The 20,184-nt window shown below is 35.0% G+C and overlaps 3 protein-coding genes across 3 annotated transcripts in view; 1 reads left to right on the top strand and 2 right to left on the bottom strand.

Annotated features, from left to right (window-relative positions):
• Nucleotides 1-1,181: 1,181 nt before the first annotated feature.
• On the bottom strand, nt 1,182-4,535 carry LOC132791820 (lipase 1). Its single transcript, XM_060800911.1, has 5 exons — nt 3,947-4,535; nt 3,696-3,873; nt 3,269-3,624; nt 2,222-2,359; nt 1,182-2,165 (listed from the first exon to the last, which is right to left on the bottom strand). Exons 1-5 carry the CDS (start codon nt 4,133-4,135, stop codon nt 1,698-1,700), a joined length of 1,329 nt encoding a protein of 442 aa, XP_060656894.1. The 5' UTR covers nt 4,136-4,535; the 3' UTR covers nt 1,182-1,697.
• Nucleotides 4,536-4,781: 246 nt separating this feature from the next.
• Nucleotides 4,782-20,184, bottom strand: part of LOC132797384 (lipase 1) — a 46,639-nt gene continuing 31,236 nt past the window's right edge. The window contains exons 2-7 of the mRNA XM_060809127.1: nt 11,388-11,621; nt 11,137-11,314; nt 10,791-11,065; nt 10,566-10,715; nt 6,568-6,696; nt 4,782-6,508 (exon numbers count right to left, since the gene is read on the bottom strand). Of these exons, the coding sequence (XP_060665110.1) occupies nt 6,098-6,508; nt 6,568-6,696; nt 10,566-10,715; nt 10,791-11,065; nt 11,137-11,314; nt 11,388-11,498 (1,254 nt within the window). The 5' untranslated portion in view covers nt 11,499-11,621 and the 3' untranslated portion in view covers nt 4,782-6,097. The remainder of the gene's footprint in view (nt 6,509-6,567; nt 6,697-10,565; nt 10,716-10,790; nt 11,066-11,136; nt 11,315-11,387; nt 11,622-20,184) is intronic.
• Nucleotides 7,927-9,673, top strand: LOC132797318 (aminomethyltransferase, mitochondrial). Its single transcript, XM_060809010.1, has 2 exons — nt 7,927-8,435; nt 8,876-9,673. Exons 1-2 carry the CDS (start codon nt 7,968-7,970, stop codon nt 9,629-9,631), a joined length of 1,224 nt encoding a protein of 407 aa, XP_060664993.1. The 5' UTR covers nt 7,927-7,967; the 3' UTR covers nt 9,632-9,673.

Genomic DNA, 20,184 nt, shown 5'->3' with positions numbered 1-20,184 from the left:
TAAGAAATTCAATATGTTTAAAATCAATACTATACACATACATATTAGTTTAGTTAGTATAGCTAGTTAGTACTTGGAACACAACTTGTGTGATTATGAAAGCAATTAGCGGCCATTTAATAGACAGTTCTACAACCCAGTGTCAGTAATTCACGATTAAAATACATTTTCCCAATGAGCTATTAACTGTAATACAGTAATGTTTCCTTAGGCTATTTATGTATTTAACTTTTAGTAGTTGTATCAATTAAGGAAATTGGTAGCAGAAAAATAAAAATAAGAAAGGAATATTACGAAATTGAAATTTGAAATATTTTAAAAGCGATTTTAAATAGATTATGTAAAAACATGTTTATTAAATGAAGAAGTTTTGTATAGCTAAATTAAGAAGTTTAAATTTTATTTGATTGCTTAGTTGCATAAATAAATAATTTTAGTTAAAGATAAGACAATGAAATTTTACACTTAAAATTAATAAATTATGAAATATTCAATTAGATAATTCATGAAGTTATGAATGAATATAATTATAATAATCGGAAAGTAATTTAAAAACAAAATTTATAAAAAAAAATATTACTAAATCATTATTTTTTGGTATTAGTTTAACTTAGTTTTAAATTTATGTAAATTTAAATAATATACCTAAAGGTAGAAGTACTAATTTATAGATTCATTTCTGTTATCTGTTAAATAGAGAAGCGATTAGTTAATATTTCATAGAGCAAGTCAATAGATGTATCAATTGAGGAAATTTAAAATAAAAAAAACAAAGAAATACGGAAAAATAAACAAATTTTTCCAACAGCTTTTGAATAGATTTTAAATTTAGAATATATATTTAAATTATTGTAAATGCGAGTTTAAATGCAGATTACTAAACAAACAATGATTTAATGTGGTTAATACACAAGAACAATGAATGAATATTAATAGAAAGCCAATCGAGAAAACAAACGTTTACATTTGTTACAACACACTTCTGATAAAGAAATAATTAGCCATAAATTATTAAACTCAATTCTTGTTTATACAATGTTAATAATCGACACATTCGGCTAATCCCTAAACAGATTAACACAGCACATTGTTTAACATATATCGAAATACATATTTATAGAGTGCAACAAAACATGTTTTTGGAGATTGGTTCATGGTGAAGGTGGAAATTGTCAAGCGGAGTTTTCACGCCCTGAACACAGTTTTTCACTTTGCTGGTCGTCCGTTGGTCGGGTAAACTGTAGAATGCAAATGTCAAGAATTCGGTGGCCTGAAAGCATAAGCAGCTCAAGGAAGTCAGCCAAGAAAACAAGAGCCGCAACGACAGCAGCAGCAAACAGAGGCAACAGCTGCTGTTGAGAAAATGGCATGTGCATAAGAAAATAGAAAATTTCCTTAAGGAAATCTGCTTAGAAATGCATGTGCTGCTTGTTGTTGCAGCTGCTGTTGCTGATGCTGCTGCTGTTGCTGTTGTTCACTGTTGCTGGCAAATCTCCTACTATAGTTTCTGGGCCAAGTGATTGTCTGGGCAGAAAACGAAACACACAACACTTGACTTCCGTTTCCGGTCGAAGTCCATGCACAAACACACTTAGAGCAAAGCTTTTGCATATTTAAAGTCGCAGCAATTTTATGCAAATATCTATTCCATATTTAAAGCAAGACAAATAAATAAATAAATATTAAATCTAAGGTCTCTACCAGCTAGCTCGTCCTCGTCTTCTATGGGTTCGACTTCGTTCCACATCCATTGTCGAGAGTTCCTCACCCTCGGCATCTTTGCCCTGTGGACGCTTGCCCAGCACTTGCAGCATGCGATTGTAGAGCTGCTTTCGCACATCGATGGCCCAGAGAAAGTCCATGTGATTGAACTCCTTCATGGGCACCAGATATTTGCCCGTCACATTGCCCAAGTCGTCGCACATTGATTCCACATCAGTCGGATGACACAACAAATCATTGGTCGAATAGTACACAAATGTGGGCACAGTGACTAGACTGAGATTATATCGTGGCGGCAAATGCTCTCTGTATAACACCATATTCTTGTTGGAACTGTAGCTATAAGGTGCAAATCTGCCAGTCTTGATGATCTGTATGAAGTGCTTCACCTGCTTGGCTGCCACTCCGGCTGGATAGTGACCCAGCACCACGGGAAACATTTTCTGAAAATAAAATATGATTTAAGTTGTCTATTGTATTTAGATATTTGTGAACTTACTCGGTTGAATTCATTCCAGTTGCGACCCACAATGCCAAACACAGCTTCGATGCAAAGACGTTCCGTCTCCTCGGTCATGCGGCAAAGAAAACGAAACTCGCCATTGAACATCTCCGTAATAGCGCTACCTACAAGACTCTAGAGAGAATTAAGAAAAAACATTGTTATTAAAAATTAGTATTATTAAAGCTGATCTTAATTTAAAAGTGTCTTTCATTCAGCATATAAATTCTAACAAAATAGTTTTGGGAACTATTTTTAACTCCTTAAAATTAATTATTTCTTCTTATAAAATACTTCAGATATACGAAAACATTAAATTCTTAAGTGTATGTATGTATTAACTGTATGTACTATATGAATAAATGATCTTATATAATTTTGAGAATCTATTTCTGAATATTAAGAATAATGAGTATAGTGCAATGAAATGAGAAAAAGTTTCAGATACTGCAGCTTTAGGTTGTAGATATGCCGGATATTAAAAAACGAATACTGCAGCTAATTTAAGAAACTATAAAGATTGAAAAACAAACCAAATCAACATAAATAATATAGTTTACCCATAGTTATGCCTATTAATTTTCAATTTTTACTTTCAGGTTCCAATTCTAATTTTCTATTTATGTATATTTCTATATAAACTCTCAATTTATATTTGAAGTTTAATTTTCGTTGTCAATTTCACTTTCAATTTTTAGTTTTCGTTTTAGTTTCTATAGTAATGTGATTCTTACATGTATAGCTACGGACCTCCTATGCTCTGCTCCTCTAAAGGGTAGCCAGCTTAACCTAACCTAATGTAATTGTCAATTTAAAATTGCTTAATTTGTTAAAAAAAACTTCCAAGTCTATACTTCAATGTAAGCTAGACTTTAAATACGAAATAAACACTTGCTTAGTTTTTAAATGCAAAAGTAATAATGAGATGCGGAACAAATCAAGTCGTTGAACTAAAAGGAATATTATAAATTTTCTGGATGAAAGCTCTTTCTATGGATGGATAGACTGACAAACAGAATTTTCCGTCTTTTCCCGACTACTCACATTAAAGTACAAGCTGATGGCGCGTATGTAAGGATGACCGCTGGTTTCCTTGGCATAAACAGCCGGTGCCATCGCCTGCATGGAGATGACCTTCTCGTTGTAAGCCGGACGCATGGAGCACATGACAAAGAATGCGGTGCAGCCCTGAGAGTGTCCGGCGTACTGCAGCTTCTTGAAGCCCGTCGACTTTAGAATGTAGTCAATCATGGCTGGCAGATCGTACATACCAATCTCATGCCAGCTAAAATCCCAAAACTTGGACTCATCCGGATCGAGTGTGGTGTGATTTCTCGAGTAACGATTTCCACGAGCATTTCCCAGCCAGACATCGTACTTGTGGTCGGCAAGTAAGTATGCTGCAAAGAGACACCCAGAGAGAGTGTGAGTTGTAGTAATCACTTGACCAACAGTGTCATTAATCACTTACCCAGACTCACATTGGGACCCATGACAACGAAACCCGCCGAGCTATCAACGAGTCCATGCTGCAGCAGAAAGGGTTGAGCATTCTGATTGCGTATGCGATGCATTGTTAGAATGTAGCCATCCTCGGTGGTCACATGATGCACTTCCGCCTCATAGCCATATTTGGCAATTAATTTATCCTGTTGATGAAATGCAAATGTGTAAATTTCTCTCTATGTCTGCTAGTCATTAATCTTTTGAGCTGTTTCATACCACAGTTAGGTTTGAGTCTTGTTTGATGTTTTTGCGTTGCAATTTCTCCTCGGCTGTTTCATCTTCACTGCTCCATTCTTCTTCCTCCTCCTCTTCGTCCTCTTCCTCATCCTCCTCGCCACCAAACTGCGCCTGCGTCCTGCTGATCAGCAGGCATAAACCTAAAGCCAATAGCCAACGTCTTCCCATTTCAATACTCCAATTTGAATCGTTTTCAAAATTAAATCGAAATCAATGCATAAAGTGAAATCCGGTTGGGGAATCTTCCACTTGCTTGGTCAACTTTAGCGTTGAACGTCGCGGACGCAACTGAAACCGAAAACCAAAAACCCGGCAACGCGCTTCGAACTTCCGCGCTTACAAAGAATGCCGAAAACTTTCGATCAGCGAGCAAACAATAACAATGACAACAACAACAAAAACAACGACAACAACACTACAGCGATTATCACAATACGCGTGCATTTGATTTTGTTTTGCTCGCCCTTCGGTTTTAATTTTAAAATATACCCTATATATATTATAGTTACATAAATATCTAATACAATTTTATACTTTTTATAACTTAATATTAATAAATATTTCACTATATCTTATAGATACTTCTTCATCTTTTAGGCTAACATACTATATTTTGTTAAATTTTTTATAAAAACATCTACCAAACTTTACAAATTTGGTCTCTACATCTCATCATTACTGCAGAATTTAAGTTTTTCACGTTATGGGTTAAATAAATAACTGAATAATATATAAAATATAAGTTTTGGGAATATTTGTTACACGAAAGATACAAATTTTCTGTACCTTCTATTAATATGTATTACAAATTCCACATAAATCATAAATCATATCTTACATTTAGCTTTTAATGTATTCGAATTTTTGCAAACATTTAGATCTGTCCCACTCAGATACTTTTATATCTCTACTTCAAGGGTATTTAAAAGTCGATCATATGATTGCCATAAATAATTAAAATGACAGACTGTGAAAGAAAGGGTGGAGAAAAAGACATTGCGATGCGTAGTGCGTTGCTATCAACGAAGAACTGCAGACAACAGATAGCTACAGTGAAACCTCGCTTTGTGTGCTTTACACCTACAAATTGTGCTACTTCGAAATGAGGTCACCTTGCAGTGTGAAATGTTGTAATAAGTGATTACAATGTAAGACACAAAATTGTGTAAGCTTCGGTGATAAATGAGAAAGTGTTTACAGAGCAATAAAAATGTAGAGTTCGAGACGACAATGACGCTGCGTTTTTAAAACATAAATATTGAACGAATTAAACGAGTTAATTAAATGCCACATAATATAAATCAGTTGATTCAATATTATCATTGATTTAAATGTCAATTTGCTTATAACAAATATGGAATTAAATACGTTATATGTTAAACAAAAATTAGGTATTAAAAATGTAATCTTTATGTGAAATTTATTCAAAATTAAATTAAATTGAAAAACAATTTTATACTTGAATGTAAGCATATAATTAATACGGAAGTCTTTAATAATATTTACAAAAATAGCCAAGTCATAATAGTTAGATAAGTTATCAATTCCATTTAATTATTGCCCATTTGTGTGCATTTTCAGTAATAGATGTAAATTATTATTAGTCTATTGTGTGTGCTGTGCCTTCTTTTTGGCCAGGTTTCAAGCGAAATGGCTTAATAACCTTTTTGGCTTAGCCACCGTTACCACAGTTGTGTCGTCTATTGTGGGTCAAATAGGCGATGAAAAAAATTAAAAGACAACCTCAACCACAAACAAAAAATAAAAGAAAAAAAGCACTAACAAATAAATGTTTTGTGCGTTTGCCTTTTAAGTGGGCAATCAAAAGAAAGTAAAAGTGTTGGGACCCAGACATCAGTTTGTCACATATTTTTGTTGTGAGGCTTTTAGTATTCAGTTTTTTATTTCTGTTTTATATACTGTGTCTTTGTTGTTGTTTCTTTTTTGGTCAGCTGTGAGCCGATTACATAATTGCCACTTTGCTGCCAAGACAAATAAAACATTTCGCTTGGCCGCTCGCACTTTTAATGAGACTCAATGGACGCCTTTGATGTGAGCTTTGCCAAAGCCCAATTACTTAGTTAGCACCACTTGTTGTCCCCTTACCCCCATCTTCTCCTCCTCTGTCTCTCATTCAATTACATAGGGCAAATTACCTTCGAGAAATTTTTCCATTAGCTCAATCAGTTTGTCATTAACCAATGTTTTAACCTCTGACGAAAGCAGAAAATCAAAGTGATTAAATTTGGTTGCCGCAATGCGTCGCACACTTTGCACTGTGCTCAACATGTGGGCGTAGATATCGTGCACCCCTTGGGGCGTGGCAATCGCATCGGTTTCCCCAAAATACAATATGATGGGTACACTGATCTGACTTAGATTATAGGACAGCGCCTCAACGCCGTGATACACTTGCATATTCTCAATTGGTCCATAGTCGTAGGCTATAAAGTCACCCGATTTCCAGATCTGTTGCAAGTGCCGCAACTCTTTCGCTGAACCACCCTGCAGCAAATGATCATAGTTGAAGATGTCGAGTAGCTGTAATTGAATATTTATATTTTCAGCTGATACTTCGTCTAGTATAGTTAATCGTTTACCTTCTTGTTACTTTGTGCACTTCCCACTAGATTTTTAGTGTAATACTCGCAGAGTTCCTTCTTTTTGCGACACATTCTCTTCAGTTCTCCTGGCGGAAACAGCTCATATTTATTAGCCTTTTGGCGTTTCTGTTGATAAGTTTTAATATTAATACCTTCAAATAATTTAATAAAATTGTATGAAATAATTAAAGCGTTAATAAATCAACATAGCTAATATTTACCGCCCTTAGAAATTGTACCTTCACTTAATATATATTGATAAGTTTTAATATTAATACCTTCAAATAATTTAATAAAATTGTATGAAATAATTAAAGCGTTAATAAATCAACATAGCTAATATTTACCGCCCTTAGAAATTGTATCTTCACTTACCATATATATTTAATTTTAACTAATTGCAATACAATAGATATGTTCTTAATTTTAAATATAATTATACATATGTATAAAAGTATAACATACATTAAAATTATTAATCTATAATTTCAAACCAAAACAAATAAAATAAAGTAATATACTAATTAATTTAAATACCTTAATCAAAAGAATGGTTAAAACAATATTAGGTTGAATGTATAAATATATTTTAAAAGCACTATATTAAACTACATTTCTATTAATTAAACACAAGTAACAACATATGATAACACTTTTTGCGGTGTACGAAAATACTGCAAGCTGATTAAAACATATGAGGCGAAAGCGAACATTTGCGTTATAATCTCTCTTAAACTCGGAGAAATAGACTTCGATTATTATAATGTGTAGAAACTACATTGTAAAGAAGAAATATTTCGAGAAAGAGTGATCTTAAGCAAGAAATATAGAATAAAAATCAGGGCAGGTCAGCAAATGCTTTCAATTTTATTACTTTCTATAGAACTCAATTAATTTAGTATGCAGCCAACAGGCCTTAATTGCTCGCGTCCCTTTGTACCCTCGAAATTTAATTATAAAATTGAAGTTAAAAGAATGAATTAAATAAAATATTTGGGTACCTTTTTGTCCAATTTCGAAAGTCCAAGGTCAAAAAATTAAGTGTGCATAAGGGGTTTAAATTATTAAATAAATATAACTGCACTATTTCTAATCACCGATTGAAAGCTTGAGTTCACAACTCAAAATAAAGCTTTTAATAAATATTTCGAAATATTCCATAGCGTGTATTAATAGACACAGCTGATCAACAACACTGAAGGAAGAGAGCAGAACACATGGAGAATGAGAGAAAAGAAAAGAAGAGCCGGCGCTCTATGGGGGGTTATCGGATATTTTTGAACTGAACTGCGATTAGAGGCAAATTTTGTTGTCTCCACCAAGCTGAGAGCCGACAATGATGTCAAACGATGTCAGCGTTTGTCTTATCAGCTGACAGCGGATTCAGTCTCGCAACGATGTTGAAGCTAAGCAGCCGCCTGCAAGCGCACAAAGTGCTCTCTTTATCCCTACGCCACGCCTCCTCCACAGCGGGCGAAGGCGAACGCACAGCGCTCTATGATTTCCATGTGCGTAAAGGCGGCAAGATTGTCAACTTCGGTGGCTATGCCTTGCCTGTGCAGTACTCAGATCAGAGCATTATTGCCTCCCATCTCTATACACGAAGTGTTGGCTCCATCTTCGATGTGTCGCACATGCTGCAGACGTTTGTGCGGGGCAAGGATGCGGCGGCATGTCTCGAAACCATTTGCACCGCGGACATACGTGATATGCCCGCGGGAAGTGGAAGTTTGACAGTGTTCACCAACGAGCAGGGCGGCATTCTGGATGATCTGATAGTGAACAAGGTGAATGAGCAGCAGCTGTATGTGGTCTCCAATGCAGCTATGAAGCAACAGGATATGCAAATCATGAGCAATGCGGTGGTAAGTACACAGAAAAAGAATCTGAGATAAATATGAAGACTTAAACTCAAAGTGGAGTCAATATACTAAAAATTCCAGATTTGTTTAACACATTTACGAAAATACTTCGTTCTTTTAAATGCTTAGATTCAGAATTAAATACTAAAAATTTTATTTTTATTTGATTAGGATCGTTTAATGACTTTTCCAAGACCAAGACTTCAGACCACATGTCCATAGAATGAATCCCCGAGAGCTTGACTAACTGAACTATGAGCAAAAACATGTTTAGTATTTTATGTATATTTTGTCAATCTAATCCTCAAACAGGAATAATTCAAAAAATCAATACTAAATCATACTTTAAATCCCCGATTACATCAAACCTAAAATACTTGATTTTTCAAGTTCTTTTTTCAACATCTCTTTCTAATCAAATTTTCTGTAATTCGCCTCTTTAGTCGCACTACAAATCCCAGGGCAAAGATGTGTCCATTGAGTTTCTCAACCCCTCGGATCAATCGCTTATCGCCGTGCAAGGACCAAAGGTGGCCCAAGAGCTGAGCAAGCTTCTAAAGCAACCTAAAGATTTCGAGCAACTTTACTTTATGCGCTCAGCGCTCTTTGAGTTGGCTGGCATTAACAATGTGCGCATTACACGTTGCGGCTACACGGGCGAGGATGGCGTCGAGATCTCTGTGCCCTCCTCTCAGGTGGAGTCGCTGACTGAAGCGCTGCTCGCTGGCGGTCAACTGAAGCTGGCTAGTCTCGGTGCCCGTGACTCGTTGCGTCTGGAAGCAGGTCTTTGTCTCTATGGCAGCGACATTAATGCAGAGACTACGCCCGTGGAGGCGGCACTCGCTTGGCTGGTTGCCAAGCGACGTCGCAGCACTTCCGACTTTCCAGGAGCTCAGCGCATACTGGAGCAACTGAAGCAGGGCGTCCAACGGCGGCGTGTTGGCGTGCAAATGCTTGGTGCGAAGCCACCGCCAGCTCGTGCCGGAGTTGGCATCTTTAGTGGAGGTCAGCAGGTGGGTCAGTTGACTAGTGGTTGCCCCAGTCCCAGCACGGGTCGCAACATTGCCATGGGCTATGTGCAAGAGCAACTGAAGAAACCTGGCACTCAAGTGCAGCTCAAAGTGCGTGAGAAATTCTACGAGGCGGAGATCACGCGAATGCCCTTCGTTAAGGCCAACTACTTTAATAAGCCAAAGTAATAAAGTCAAGCTTAAACTTAAACAGATTTCATTTACTGGTTTTATCTTTGAGTTGAGAAAACTTGGAGAAGTGATTTGGAGACGGATGAAAATGTAATCCTAAGCTTAATATACTACAGACAAAACATAATATTTTTTCTGTTTGTTGACAGTATTTTTAAGTTTTTGTTTAAGTTTACAGTAGACAGGTTTAATAGACATATTGTGGCTTGGTTGATAAAGCAATTGCTTTCTTTAAAATGTGTTAAGAAAAGACATTTTGTTCCAAAACTCTGCTATATAGTAAAAAAATTCACGCAATGTAGGTTAATAGCTAGAAGATACAATATACAAGATATAGTTTCTATATACAAAAAAAGGACAGATATGTATTCAAATACTATGACGGGCGAAGATTTGCTAAAACGATTCAAGTTTACTTTCTGATATTACATTCAAAATAATATCGTTTTCGTTCATGTTATATCAATTACTTAAAGCATTCCTAGAAATATAGGCTACTAATTACAAAATACACTCCATATTATGCAGTTTTTAAGCTAGAGTTGCTATATTTAGTACATACAATAATAACTGCAGTATTTAAGTATAATCTCTGAAAAATTGGAAATACTTTTGTATGGCGAAAAACGATTACTGCAATAAGGTCTTGTAGTTTTGGCTGACTCTGGTATATTTTGTACCCGATGGTATATTTTAAATGAAGTGCTATATCAATAACTCTCAGTACATTTTAGTATTTTTGTAGTATATTAATTTGGTATATTTTAAGAATTATACCGCACTATTTTGCTCTTATTCAAAATGGGTAGCGGGTATCGCACAGTCACAGAGAGCACACTCGACTGTAGCTTTCTTACTTGTTAATATCTACTCAATATGCTGCTCTTCACAATCGTAAATAATTAGCGAAATATGGAACTATGCTAATTACCTTGACAAACTTCATGATGTCGCGCACATGCGTGTGATCGAATCGCACCTGGTGATGCAGTCGAGCTAGAGGTGCCAAAGCCTGAATGAGCTGGATGTGCTGATTGAATCGCGGATGCAAAGCGCACAGCACTAGGAAAGCATTGAATGCCTAAAAGGAGCCAAAAGTGAACCAACATTTAGAATGATGCTCTCTATACAGGGGAGGATGGAGTTTTGTGCTTACCTGCGAGTGTCCAATTAGCAAAACTCGATGCGCTGCCAGCGATTGCTTTGCTTTCTGCTCCTCCTCGTTGGCCACATCGTCGTGCTTCTCACGCGCTTGCAGCGCCACAATGTGGTCAATTATGGCGGGCAAATCGTATGCGCCATGCTCGTGGAAACTATAGCGCCAGAACTCAGACATGACATCGGTCAGCTCGATGTGATGCCTGCCATAGGGCGACATGCCACGCAGATTCGCCAGCCACACATCGTACTTGCGCTGATGCAGCTGAAACGCTGCATCAAAACACAGTCACACTTAGCATCTCCATCTCTTTTCTCTCTTATCTCCCACACTTTTTGCTTACCCAAACTTCTGTCGGGCCCCAGGCAAAGCCAACCCACCGAGGAGCTCAGCAGTCCGTGCACCAGAAGCACGGGGCGTGCCCCAACTTGGGGCAGACGCTGCAACTGCAACTGGTAGCCATCGTCGGTGGTCACATTGTGCAACTCGTGAGTGTAGTTCAATTGTCGCAGCCAGTCGACCTATAGAACAGTACACAAATCCATCAGTTGTGACTCTGCCACATCTCTCATACGTTGCACGTTGCATGCTAACCGTTGTCCACTTGTTACGCTCCTCGGCTGGTGCACAGGTCAAGCTAATCACAATGACGATGGCAGAAGCTCCGAAAGTGCTGCAGCGCATCAACCTCACAAATTCACGCATTTTCCCCAACCCAACTGCTCAGTGTTTTGTTTTGGTCCAACTATACTTCGGTCATGCACCGTGGCTAATTGTCCACCAGTTGATAATCTTTGCGCCTCATTGCTCTACACTGTACAGCAAAATCTGCGAAGAGTTGTAAAGGTAAAATTATATTTATTGTGGTTTAACTTATCACTTTTAGCAATACTTAACTTAATATAGTTTAGAATATACATATATGTTATATAATAAAGAACTTTGTAGAAACCTGCTCATCAAGTTTTCAAGAGTTGAAGATTTGAATATATATAGTTAAACATTAGTGATTTTTTAATTCTTGCGCTCGGACAGCAAGTCAATCAAGACACAGAAAATCACGTAGACATATAATATTTATCATCTATTTATATTCATAAATTATTTCCGTGTTGTATTTTAATACACAAATGTAATTAATTTACGACATAGACATATTCTTAAAATTACAAAAATATACGAATTGATTTGATAAATAAAGAAATTGCTGATCAAATTGTTAAATTTATAATTAGATTTAAATATATAGAGTCTTTACTTGTATGCTTTGTTGTATACTTCGAATATATTTATAATATTTATTATACATAAAATTAAACAAGAAAGATACCCGCTACCTATTTTTAATAAGACCTTATTCTACAAATATACCAAAAATATACCATATGGATAGCGGTTGTAAAAATAGTTCTTTAATAAATGTCATGTACAGTGTAATTGTTTAATTTGCTAGTACGTTTTGACTTGCCTATAAAATATTGTCATTTTAACAACTTCCCTTGAAGCTCACTTCCCACACACGCTCCATATGCTCATCTGAGCAGCAGTACATAAATTTACATGTTTATACCACGTGCGAATAATGCAAAGAGGGTAGCTTACACTTAAAAGAAAACTTTTTATATACATACAAAAATATATATAAACTTTTGCAATGCGTAATTTAATGTTGTTAAAACACTTTTACAAGTATTATATTTAAAATGTATGTAATGCTTATTATATAGAATATGAATGTTTGGTAATAATTATAATATTTAATAAACTTAAATAATACTGCTCCTTGCCGACGACTGATTTCGTTACGGCCGACGACTACTGCTTCTACTGTTCTGCTTTTCACGACTCTGTTCAACTTCTTAGGACTGATGATCCTCTACTGACGATTGATGATACCGATAGCTTCGTGTCTATGGACTTACTAATGCCAACCGATACCAACAAGGTATATCGGTTAAACTCCACCGCTGTTACATATATTTACAGGGTATTTACCAGTCGAGAAAACTGCCCTTTTCCAAATACAAGTCGCTTCGTCGTTGGGCAGCGCAACCACAATGAAATTAATTTCAGATTTCGCTCGGCGCGACAAATGCAACAAAAGTAAATTGTTTAATTGCAGCTTTATTAAATTTAATAAAAATGCATATGCCCGCAGACACGACACGCCCACTTACATACCCACATGCATATACTCCCAAAAATTGCTGGGCCATTCACAGCTGGTGATGATGATGATGATGCCTGGGACTCTCACTCTCGGGGTGCACGTTAATCGACTGCACTTTTGCATCCTGTTCACTGGCATAACAGGAGGCAGCTGCTTCACCCACCAACTCTCTTACACTCTCCAGTTCCTGTGTGGCATATGCCGCTAGAAAGGACTCGCTTTTGTGTGTGATGACGACGGCCGTTGCGTGTCCTTTGTTGCCACAGACAGTTTGACCAGAGCCATTCGCTTGGCCTTCTTCATCCATTCCCAGCCAACAAAGTTGTTTCCCATTTAATTTGGCATTCCGTTTTTTTTCGTTTTTTATTATTTTTGTGTTTTCCCTTTTTCATAATTTTAATAAAGTTCACAGGGATTTCATATTTCTGCCGCCGCGCTCGACGACGACGAGCTGACTGTGCAGTCAATTGTTATCTCTCCAACGATAAGTAAATACGGGAATGCAATTGCAGTTGGCGACTCTCTTCCTTGTTTTGTTTTTTTTTTTTATCTTGTTTGGTTGCCTCTTGTTTGTGTTGATTTTCGTATTTCCATCGGCAGTTTTTCCTTTCACATAAAAAAGAAATAATATCGAAACGCGCACTCTTATGCCGTATCATGTACTGACTGATAGGCCCAACGACCAGAGGCTTAATTGTAAAAGGTTTCCGCATATCTATAAAAATCGTCCACACACACTCGCAAGTACCTCGAGTGTATTCATTCGCATGTTGTGGTCCCTGGCATAATTTAATCTATTTTATTTAAGCTTTCCATTAAGCTTTATTTAATTGCAATTCATTCACTGCATATTAAGAGCATACAGATCCCATCAATTAAAGAGGCTCAACGGCACATTTCATCTTCATGAAATACTGAACTCTAAAGTTATTTTTGAAAAAATTATAGCATATAATATTTCAGTGGAACATGATTTAAGCATTTTAAATTATATTTTACTATATGTAATTTTTATATCTAAATAACAATATTCTTTATTCTTTTATTCGCATTACACTAATTTTTGTAATTTTTAAGAATATTTATTTTCTTAATTATTTATACAAACTTAAGTTTAGTCTGAAGGAATAAGTCGCTCTGACTCATCTCATGGCAATAAGGAATCGTATTCGTTATTTGATTTTACTATTCTACTATTTTACTATTTTTAATTTCTTATTAACTATACCTCCTTTATTTCAAATTCAAATTTTTTATTTCAAAATAATTTTTATTAAAATAAACACTATTCTTTTAGTTAATGCATAAAAATTTCGAACCATGATTAATAATTAATTTCATTTGCATTTTACATAAACAAGAATTCCTTTAAACCTGTCTCTCAAATATTCAATCCAAATAACACAAATCCCTAAATTCCCTAAGCTTAAACTCACATGAACCTCTTGCATTAGGATATTACATCATTCAGCAAGAACCTACAAGAAAATCTGAGAGTGGAAGCGAGCAGAAAATGGCAACATTATTTATCTATTTGAGTCAGCTCTAATGACATTTTTTACGCCTCATAAAACATCAGTCATAAAAAAAATAATACATCGCCAAAAATCTAGAATTGTGCTGAATGTTTTTTGTGTTTTGTGTCATTCTTATTTTTGGTCTAAACGTCATGTCAATAATGGCACAAAGGTGAATCGAGTGACAGTCACAACAACAACAACAACAACAGCGCAAATTTCGATGTTAAGCGTTTGATAGGAAAAACATTACGTCAAAGTAAATAACATTGTGAGTGAACAACAAGTTCAGCTTCAAATCAAAACGAAAACGAACAACAACAAAAACCACCAAAAAACCCCAAACCACAAAAATTGAAAAATAATAATGAAAATTGTGCAGAGGCAAAGTCAATCAGTGGCATTTGTTGTTATTATTATTGTTTGCGAACTGTTGTCGAAACAGTCGGAAAATAATAAAAACCTAGACGACTACAAATAAGAGTATCAAGTGCAAAAGAATAGAAAGCTCACGAAATGAGTAAAGACACTTTGTGTTATTAAATGCGAGACAGACGGAGCAGACAAAAACCGATAGAGAGAAATCAAAGTGCTCCTCAACTCAACTCAATTCAACGTCGAGGCGACGTTTGCCTGCTGTCAGCCAGCTCTATGCCAGCAACAATGGCGATGACGACGCTTCCGTTTCCGCTGTTCGTAGCTTCGGTGACAAAAATAGCAAGCAACAACAAAAAAGAAAGAGAACAACAAAAAATTTTGCTGCTTTTTCTGAGCTATCGCAAGTGCGAATGCTCTAAAGATTGTTGACACTTTTCGATGATTTTGTAAAGTTGATAAAGACATTTATTTATCTAGTTGATATTATTCAATTAACATAAAATTAAAATCAGTGTTTTCATACCATAAAATTAATAAACTATTTGAAGGACATACAAATTATTTATTCCTGAATTATAATAAAAATGTGTAGTTTATTATTTTTCGAATGTTAAATTTCTATTGTGAGTCACAGTTTTGTTGCACTCTGAATTTGCTATAAATTTAAATGAATTTTCTTTTGGCAAAGTGAATTAAGGGCAAATACTTTATTATTTTCTTTGACAGTCAGTTGCTTAACATTTATTTTTACTGTAAATAAAGTAAAAGGATAAGTAAAAGAATATACACAAAACATAAAATATAATAATATATTAATAAGTTAAAGAATTCGGGCAACTCAAAATATAATATTATATTAATAACTTAAGAAAACATGCCATACTCGCTGACAAAGCCAATAAACTTGTATCTAGTGTATGACAGGAAAACTTGACTGGCAAAAATGCAAAAAAACCGCGCGCCAAATGCATGGAATCAATGTAATTGACGAACAGACTGAGTGAGTGAATGAATCGCAAAGTTTATTGTGGCCACACGGTAGCAGTGGCAACAGCAACAATAACAACAACAAGAGTAAGGAAAACAGCAACTACAACAGCAACAGCTGGAGCAGACAAAAGAGGAACACAGCCCAAACCTCAAACCCCAACCTCAATCCCCAGTTTACCACCTCGATAGGCAAAAGGTAGGAATGCAAAGCTCACGCTTTGTTTGTCTTTCAACTCAATTGCACGGCAAGTCGACAACTTGTTGTTGTTGCTGTTACTGTTTGCTGCCTTCTTCTCTTCGATTTTTTCCTGTATTTTCTGAGGGTAACTTTTGTAAAAAAATATATATAAAGAAAAGGGGGGCAAGTGTGGTTGGCTTTTCCGCCTATATGATTTTTTATTATTTCCTATGGTTTGATGTGATTGCTTTTGAAATGTTTGCGTGCCATTTGTTGACAGTAAACGCCGCTTAATGATTTCATTTTGTTATAAATAGGATTTTCGGTAGAGCACGTGGTATAAAGTGGAAGTCGATTTAGGCATATACATTGGGGAACGCGATGAGCACTGCAGGTGATTTGTTTAGGGAAGAGCACAATTGAACAGTCCAAATATAATATTAATTGAATGAAATATTTGAACAAATGATTTTTCGTACAATTCTTTAATAATTACTGTTAAAGTTCTGTTGTAAGCAAAGTTTTTGATTTTAGTTTCGATTGATAAAGTAATTAATCAAAAAATATGTTTAACAAGTAAAAATATATGTTGCAACAAAACCATATCTAAGCGGTATTATTCTTGAAATGTACCAAATTAATATACCGAAATAATACTGAAGTAAATACCAACGGATTTATTCGGTATATCAACATACAATTACATTAAAAATATACCATAAAGTACAAAATATACCAGCGGTTTTTTGCCATATGAAGTTTAATACTTTAAACTTGGTAAAAAAAAAAATTGTCTTTAAAATTTAAAACTTGAACTTTATGCTATAATCGGCATGTGTCGGCTTATGCTCCCGTATTTTGAATTCTGTCAGCTGATATTAGCCAACTTTAAACCGCTGTCAACGCTGTGCCAGGCTTTCACCTAACACTCAGCGCATTCAGCCCACTTTCCCTCAACCATTTAGACCGCCTTTTGACATGTGCTTCACTTGAGCTCTAAAGCGATTGAAGCCGCCACGAAATATTGATTCTCTCGCCATCTAATAGGCATTAGCTGGTCACGAGCTTTTGCCACTCGCATTATGCACGCCGTTTGAATCAACAGAAAGATGAAAATGTTCATGCGAAATTAAAGACTTAACAGCAAATTTGACAACATGCTCGCTTAACACTCGCCGCAACAAGGGCAAAGTTTTCACATTCTTGTTTAACATTTTCCAACTTTCATTTCATTCTATGCTGTATATATATATATATATTTATTTATGTTTTTCTTTTTTTTTTCGTGTCTTCCGCGTACTATGCATAATGGAATTAGTTAAATTTCTCTTTGCAGCTTTTCACAGAACTGCAAAAACTTTCGCTGAACTTGCGCCAAAAAGTTTTTCCTTTCCTTTCCATTCCATTCCTTTCGATGCTTTTTTGAATGTTATGCGTTTCTGACGACGTTGTATTCGTGCTTCACAACTAAAGACGCAGTGTCGCTCAGTCGTAGACCCGGTTTCCGCCGCAATGTTAATGGCACCCAAGTTGCAACTCTGCAGCAACTTTTTACTTAGAACAATGTTGTCGACAATCACTCGATTTTAATTAAAATATTTATGAATTTATCTTCCAAGGAATTATGCGAATCATTGATCGACTGATAGTTATTCTAGTTTCTAATTTTAATTTTAATTTTTTTTAATAAGAATAAAGTTTAAAAAAGTTTACGGAAGCATAAGTATTTTTAAAAAGTATTCAAATTATTTAAAAATATATAAAACAAACTACTGTTCTATTTAATAATGAAGCAATGACATTGAAAATAGTTGTATATATATAAATTCAGAATTTGTACATACTAATAACATTTTCTGTCTTGAGTGACACACTAACTTTAATATCCATCATTCCAAATTTGAATTATAATTTTATCAACCAAACATTAATGTATTTAATTATAAGAAACATTTATAAACTGACATCAAAGTTAACAGTATTGCAAAAAATTGATTAATATAAAATTTAGGTTGTCTTAATAAGAGTAAAGTATACCTTGTCTCTCTAATTTTTCTAAAGGGTATAAAAACAAAAGAAGTCCAGTGCAAAAACTGTGCGATTATATCTTGATCATGGCCAAAGACAATGCACACTCAGAACGATGAATCATCATCATTAGGATGAGAGGCAACAGGGAATGTTGCGGAGGATAGCGTCAATCAGAGCTCACAGTTGGAATTATTCAGTTGTTCAGTTGACTTTCTAATTAAAAACCCATAAAGTTCCACACGCAAGGCACACACAAGAGAGAATAATAAACAGCGGAGAGTAATAACATTTTTAATTATATTTGTGGTGAGAATTTTTGGGTTTATCTGATGTGATGTGGGATGATTTTCAAGCACATAGCAAAACGTGATGACTTTGCAGATGGAGAAACAAATCATTTCGAGCAAGTATTATTCGCACTTTGTTTTCCTTTTTAAGGTTTGCCACAATTGCGAATTATCTGAGAAACAAAACCAATTGTGAGCTCAGCGATAATTCGCAGAGGTCTTACAATTAATTATATAATCCTCAACTCTATGGAATCATTAAATTATTTTGCATATTTTGCAATCGAGCCGAGCCGAGTTGAACAACAATTAATTCAAGCCCTCGCTGCTTGGTTGCCGACAATTGTTGCCAATCCGGGTTTCATAACCAGGTAACAAATGCTAAACTTATCTAACTGTTTATTTAAATCAATAATTGATTGTGCCTTCCACCAGTAATTAGCAAATACTCTTAAATTGTTTGGCTTCAGCCACTGGTCAAACAATGCGGGAATTCCCTTTGATTTCCAAGACAACTTTTGTATACATTATAAAGTTATTAATTTTTTGCTGTAAATATGAAACATAAACAAGTCATGTTCTTTTTGTTGTGTGAATTAATTGTAGTTCTTGGAACACTGGCGAACTTGTAGTGCAACTTTTACAACTAAAATACAAGCAACATAAGCTAAAGCAGTCACAACAATATCTGCTACAATATCAGACACAATAGCAAAAAGTAGCAGAGGCACAACAATTGAAATTGACAACATGAACGGTGACGATAAAAATAAGCAAGCAACAGCAGCAACTACATTTATACCCTGAGCAATAAAAATGAGAACAGCAACAACAGTATCGACAGCAAACAGCGGCAACAACAAGCTCAAGAACAAGCGCAACAATAACAGAGACAACAACTGCAAACAATATCAGCAAACAAAATTGCAGCGACAACAACTGCAATAAAAGAAACTGCAACATGTAACAACTGTAACTTCGTACAAATTATTTTAATAAATTAATAAAAAAAATATATATATGTTGGAATAATGTGATCTGTAAGCTTTCTCATGTATTTAATCTATTATGTTATGCACTTTCGGTTTTATAATTTTAGAATTTAAAAAACAACCAATTTGGATTTAACTTTGCGTTTAAAAGTGGGTGCTAGCGACGCGCCTTTGTAAATAACAACTTACAAGAAATAATTTCTTTGAATAGGTCAGAAAAAGTGATAATTTAATTTTCGACATTTCATATCTTCTTAACATTTTACCTCTAACTACTTTAAATCATAACAGTTATATATCCAACCACAACACATTTTAATAATAAAAATCGTCCATTTTTGTGATAAGTAAAATATTCTCATTTACAATTTGTATGTGGCTCAAAGGAATATGCACATTACTAGTTAATTGACTAATTTACTAATGACTTTAATCAGAGACTTCTCTATTCTTATAATGTATTTTCTATTCTCGACAATAATTCTTTAATGATTTGCACGAACACACGCTTATGCAAATGTAAGAACATTCATTACTGACCTGAATAAATGAACTTTAATCAAACTACATCAAGGTCTAACCTTTATGGTAAAATCATGCCAAATGAAAATTGGCTCAATTTGAGAAATGTTAAGAGCAGTCAAATGAATTTGCTAGAGGAAAAAAAACTCATTCTTTTTCATGTGAATCAAAGAGTAAACTGAATAGGTTAACCCATGCTTAAAAAGGTACAGCTTATCAACATTTAATCTATTTTGAAAACAGTTAAATTATAACTCTTAATGTTTATTTTTTTTTTTTTTGTAATATTAAATTTTAAACAATAATTTTCTACTTATTTAATCACT

Source organism: Drosophila nasuta, chromosome 2L (genome assembly GCF_023558535.2).
Source record: "Drosophila nasuta strain 15112-1781.00 chromosome 2L, ASM2355853v1, whole genome shotgun sequence".
Lineage (NCBI taxonomy): Eukaryota > Metazoa > Arthropoda > Insecta > Diptera > Drosophilidae > Drosophila > Drosophila nasuta.
The sequence above is the reverse complement of the archived record's forward strand: the minus strand, read 5'-3'. Positions and strand labels throughout refer to the sequence as shown.

Coding starts and splice junctions, on each gene's coding strand:
- LOC132791820 (XM_060800911.1), bottom strand. CDS start 4,135: ATGGGAAGACGTTGGCTATTGGCTTTAGGTTTATGCCTGCTGATCAGC. Junction 2,360..3,268: donor CCATCAGCTTGTACTTTAAT/GTGAGTAGTCGG, acceptor AATTCTCTCTAG/AGTCTTGTAGGTAGCGCTAT. Junction 2,166..2,221: donor ACTGGAATGAATTCAACCGA/GTAAGTTCACAA, acceptor TTTTATTTTCAG/AAAATGTTTCCCGTGGTGCT.
- LOC132797318 (XM_060809010.1), top strand. CDS start 7,968: ATGTTGAAGCTAAGCAGCCGCCTGCAAGCGCACAAAGTGCTCTCTTTA. Junction 8,436..8,875: donor AAATCATGAGCAATGCGGTG/GTAAGTACACAG, acceptor TCGCCTCTTTAG/TCGCACTACAAATCCCAGGG.